Source organism: Montipora capricornis, chromosome 4 (assembly GCF_036669925.1).
Source record: "Montipora capricornis isolate CH-2021 chromosome 4, ASM3666992v2, whole genome shotgun sequence".
In the NCBI taxonomy this organism is placed as follows: domain Eukaryota; kingdom Metazoa; phylum Cnidaria; class Anthozoa; order Scleractinia; family Acroporidae; genus Montipora; species Montipora capricornis.
In genome coordinates this window covers 4,144,381-4,149,380 of record NC_090886.1, presented here as the reverse complement: position 1 = coordinate 4,149,380, position 5,000 = coordinate 4,144,381, and the positions used below count along the sequence as shown (strand labels likewise).

The 5,000-nt window shown below is 38.2% G+C and overlaps 1 protein-coding gene across 1 annotated transcript in view; it reads left to right on the top strand.

Moving 5' to 3' along the window:
* Positions 1–4,185: 4,185 nt before the first annotated feature.
* The window catches only part of LOC138045266 (small integral membrane protein 14-like), a 7,602-nt gene continuing 6,787 nt past the window's right edge, over positions 4,186–5,000 (top strand). The window contains exons 1-2 of the mRNA XM_068891704.1: positions 4,186–4,479; positions 4,664–4,712. Coding sequence (XP_068747805.1) covers positions 4,393–4,479; positions 4,664–4,712 — 136 coding nt within the window. The 5' untranslated portion in view covers positions 4,186–4,392. The remainder of the gene's footprint in view (positions 4,480–4,663; positions 4,713–5,000) is intronic.

Sequence of the window (5,000 nt, the reverse complement as noted above, 5' to 3'; positions counted from 1 at the left end):
TATAAAATATGTATGCATTAATGATATGCCTGCGCAAGTATTATCCTTTGTGTACTTTCTCTATATCTGTGCATCTATGCCTGAGTGTATAAGTTTTATCTATGAATACATCAGCCCTAGCGTGTATAACATCTGGCCATGTCCGCACATCCTCATGACTATGACCTCAAGTGCATTGAGTTATATTAAGACAAATGCATTAAATAATTTAAGTGTACATCAAAATGTAAATAATTTACACAAGACCGTGACAAAACAGTGTCATAATTGAGTTGATTGAAATTAAATTGTATAATTAAGACAAGTCATTGGTGACGTATTTCACTAATTGCTAATTACTCGCTAATTAATTGATTCTAATGTTACGTCACTAATTATTTTCTCCGCCTTTCTATAACTTTTTTTGTCTTAGCAGAGAAAATCTCTGACCATCTTTCCAAGCCACTAAAATTTGGAAAAAATTCAATGACGCGATCCGGAAATTCACGCGCTTGGATTTTTGGATACTGCCAATTGATTTTTCCCTAGCAGAAGCTTGGAAAAAAGGTTTTGAGGAAAAAAAAAATAATAAAATGGAGTCATACCTCCTTGTTAGATGTTTCCGCAGGGGGGGCATTGTTATCCTGACTCTTATCAGTCATGTTTTCACTTTCCGTAAACTTTGAAGAACTTTGTGAACTTTCTTCGGGAGCTTCGAAAAACACGTCTTACCTCTAGCGGGGTAATTCGCAAATGAGCGATTGGTAATAAATTCGTTAAATTAAACGTCATAAAGAGAACTCCAATTAGTGTCAATCATCATTTACTTCATTAAAGCGCAATTAACTTCCGTTGCTTTCTTCCAAATGTTTTCACTTCCGGTAAGAAAAAAGACGGTAAAGACAGGAGTTTTGTTTTGAAAGCAACAACGATTTTCAGTTTACAGTTTACTTTAGTCAATAAAGATCTTATTGTTGTCTTTTTAGGGAGATTGGAATGGCTTGAAAAATCGCTTTCCAGAGTCTTGTGAAAGTGAGTTTCGACCTATTTTTCGCGAAAATGTCTGCTGAGCTCACGTGATTTAATTGCTTAATCGATCCACTGTTACCTCACATCACGTGAAGTTGAAGCCTGAAAAACCAGATCCTCGTGAAATCCAAAACCTGACAAAACAAGGAAATTAAGCAGAGAAAGTTGCTCGAACAAAGGATAATTGGGACAAATTGAAAACCAGAGAAAAAAGTTTTTCTCCATGGAAAAAATGCAGAAAATATAATAAAAAACCAGTGTATAATCATCAAATTTTGATAAAAGATGCATGACAAGAAAGCATGATCGCTTGTCTTCAAATGTACCACATTTTGACTTGACTCATTCGACAGAAAGAAGCCAATTTTCAGCTGAATTGCCTAAATTCTTCCTCTTACTTACCGTCAATTTTAGAGGATTTTTGATTTTAATATCATTCTTTTCATGGTATTTTCATCCTCGTAGGCAGAGCTACCATCGCGATATTTGGTTGCGAGGGTTGAATGAGAGATACTTTGTAAAGAAAACACAACTACACTCGAAATATGTTGTGCAAATTGTGCTTTATTTCTGGGGAATATATTTCAAGATAACAAGATCACAGTACTTGCCTTTTGTTGAATACTTTCTTTAAGATAGAAAGTAAAAACGAGAAGCAAACTTTTGCGCATTATTGCGGATCATGCTATCAAGTGGTGACTCGCGGTGAAATGCCGCATCTTCCACGGAGAACATTAAAAAATGAGCCTTTGTTAGCTACACTAAATCTTCACTTGACGTCGGACATAGCACAATACGCCCTTTCTTATCTGCAGTGTTTGCGAAATGAGTTATTGAATGTTCCAAGTTTGCTCGCAAAATATTCGTTTACTCTCTTTCAATCCTCTTGTTTCTTGAACCGTGTTGCCTATACTTATAATGTTTTTGAACGTCGATCAAATATCTGGAAAAAGGTCTCTTTTGAGTATGATTTAGAACCGTGCAATTGTATAGCCGTTCATTTGCCGCCTCGCGCTGAGAACAAAATCTTGCAAACACTTCGTGTTCTAATTTTCTCGTCATAGTTGCAGAATTTGCGAATAAATCAGTAAGCAAGAATGACGAGGATTTAATTCAAAACAATTCAAAGGTATTTATTTAAGAGGGACTTATGTCCAAGAAGAAAAAAAAAATCTGTATGTAACTTAAGTTTATATACTATGGCTTACTTTTCACATAAACCTTTCCAATAAGTTTTGCTGAGGTGCCAGCCCCGGAAATGTGACCATACGAAATCAGGCTTTCAATGTCTTTTGTTTTATTGAACGTGTCGAAAATTTCGTTTTGTGTTCAAAAAACACGTGACCACGCTTTAAAAATCAATGCGAACACCTTTTTTTTTTCAGCCTGAAGAAACGAGCAGTGCAAAATATCGCACGAGTTCGCGCCACCTTGTCACGCACGACTATCTGCACATGCGCACGCACGAACGATACAAAGTAACAACAGACTGGAACAAGTAGACTACGCTTTTTATATCAACTTTCCGACAAAAATCGGCGATGCCATGAAACAAATTAAACAAACCCGGAAAGAAAGGAATTTTTCCCCCAAGTTGGCAGAATCTTCCTTTGTAGCGCGGAAACATAACCGTAACCAATCGATTACACTATCATTTCAAGATCTCTTAAAAAAAGAACGCTTTGCTTTTTTGTTTTCTTTTGCCAAACGTGTGATTTCGATTGCTTGGAATTGTATAGTTTCTTTAGTTCGCAAATGACGAACTCTTGCAAATTTGTTGTTTTCTGACTTCTTTTTCATCTTTTCTAATTTTCCAACTATTTCATCCTTCTTTACCTTATTATTTGTTTGTAATCCTTTATTTCTTAAATAAAAGTTTGAAAAATAATCGAATGCATTGCTCTCTTTCTTTAATTAGTAAATCGAACAATGGTAATTGCTAATTAAGAGACGCCACTTAAATACTTAAAATTCCCTTTTTTCTATCAGGGGCTTGATGTCAACGTGTGAATCATGAAATTCTAATGAACGAGGCAAAATTGTCCTAGCAGTCTGTTGATGGCCGTAACAGCAATAGGCTAAATAGCCTGCGAACGGGGTCTTTTGTAAGTAGCGCGCGAGAGTGCTAGCTACTCGCACGACTCGTAAAAAAAGAGCCTGCCCGCAAGCTATAAATTAACGAGAAAAGTCCTTGAAGCAGATGCAATGTGAAATGTGAACGGCAAAACAAAATGTACGATGGGGGAGTGGGGGGGGGGGAGAATCTTCTTCCTTTCCCATCCCCCTCCCCCCTCCCTCCTCTTGCTCTGATTTTCCTTCAGAGTGTGTGTGTGTGTGTGTGGGGGGGGGGGGGGGGGGGGGGTAAGGGGGTAATTCAGCCAACTTCGAATTCCGTCTCTGAGAGTTTTCCCGCGGATTTTCACAATGTTCCCAATTTATTGCCATTATATTCCACAATAAGATTGAAATAACTTAGGATTGTTGGGGAGCAATTTCGCCGAGGCAAAGATTCCCTCCTCCCTTCACCCCCCCCCCCCCCACCACTAACTATTGAAACATGAACCAAAGTGATCACACTGCCCACAATGCCACAGATTTGGGTCGATTAAGTCAAAATAGAAACCTATATGGCTACATCGACCGTTCAAGCATGATAAAAATAGTTCATACGCTGCAAGAGAAATTAAAGACACTTCGTTGCTTTGTATATTTATTCATTATTCAAGTCCAGAAACATGTGACCTCTATCCTCTATGCTCCACCCCCTGAGATCGTCATGCAATTTTACAGGGCTTAAAACGAAAAAAAAAATGCGTTGGTTGAGAAAACGAAAAAGAAACGAAATTTACGTTTCATAACTCGTTTCATAAGTATGCCAAGTATCGTGTGTACAGATGTGGGACAATGACACCGTTGCCATGGACACTTTTCAACAGCTGAAAACATCAGTAAGTGGTGCATGATTTTGGCAGTTTTTCTTCATTCTAATTCTCTAGCCTCATAGTTTTTCTCTTTATATTGTTATCACCATTCATTGTAATAATTTTACGTCTTTGCTTCCCTCACTGGAAAAAAACAAAAAATTCCAGAGTCGCACGGACTTTGCAGCTGTTTATACACGAGACATTTCATGCATGCATAATCAACGTTATGTCTAATTGTTTTTAAAAGTTACGTGGCGCACTGGGTTTTGTACGCGATTACCTAATATTTTCGTGTGGATCTCTTTTACAGCGCTGGTATTTTGTTTCCCCATTCGTTCCAACTGTGAGACTTTTGAGAAAACGTGCCTAGGGGTAGCGCCACATCTTGGTAGTGCTCCATCGGTGAAGTTGTGTTTTTGTGAAAACGGTCTGTCGTCGTTGACAAGAACCCTCAAGAAAGATGGACGGTGGTGGACCAGGCGACTCGTTTGATCCTTGCGAGTGTATTTGTAGTCACGAAGGTGCTATGCGAAGATTAATTTCCTTGGTAAGCTTTATGTTGGAGATTGCAAAGAAGTTAACTTTAATGCAAGGTGTTTTCAAGCAAAAGAAGCTGTGAAAATTATTCTGCTGTGTTAATTAAGAAGCCGGCAAGCTTATATATGTATGAATACATGATTGGACATTGCGTTGCGAGGGTGTGTGTAAAAATTTTCGGTTTGCTCTTGCAGCTGAGAGATTCACAGAGCTATTGCACGGATAACCAGTGCCTGCAAGAACGTGAGTTTGTTTTGACCGTTATGGCTTATGTACGTTTAACTTCCGTACATTAAATGTTTTTCCTTTCAAGGACAATGTCCGTTATCTACTTGGCTTTGACCTTTCCTATTTCTCTCTCTCTTGCCTCTTAATTTTTATGATTAAAGCCATGTTGTTATGATCTTCGAGAAACTTCTCCCTATTATACATTCCGCGGTATTTGGTAACAACCATGTTAAAATGTTGTCGATGTGAACAAGAGTAGATCGAGACATAACAGAAGAGACACTCGGTCCCTCTGCCAACTGA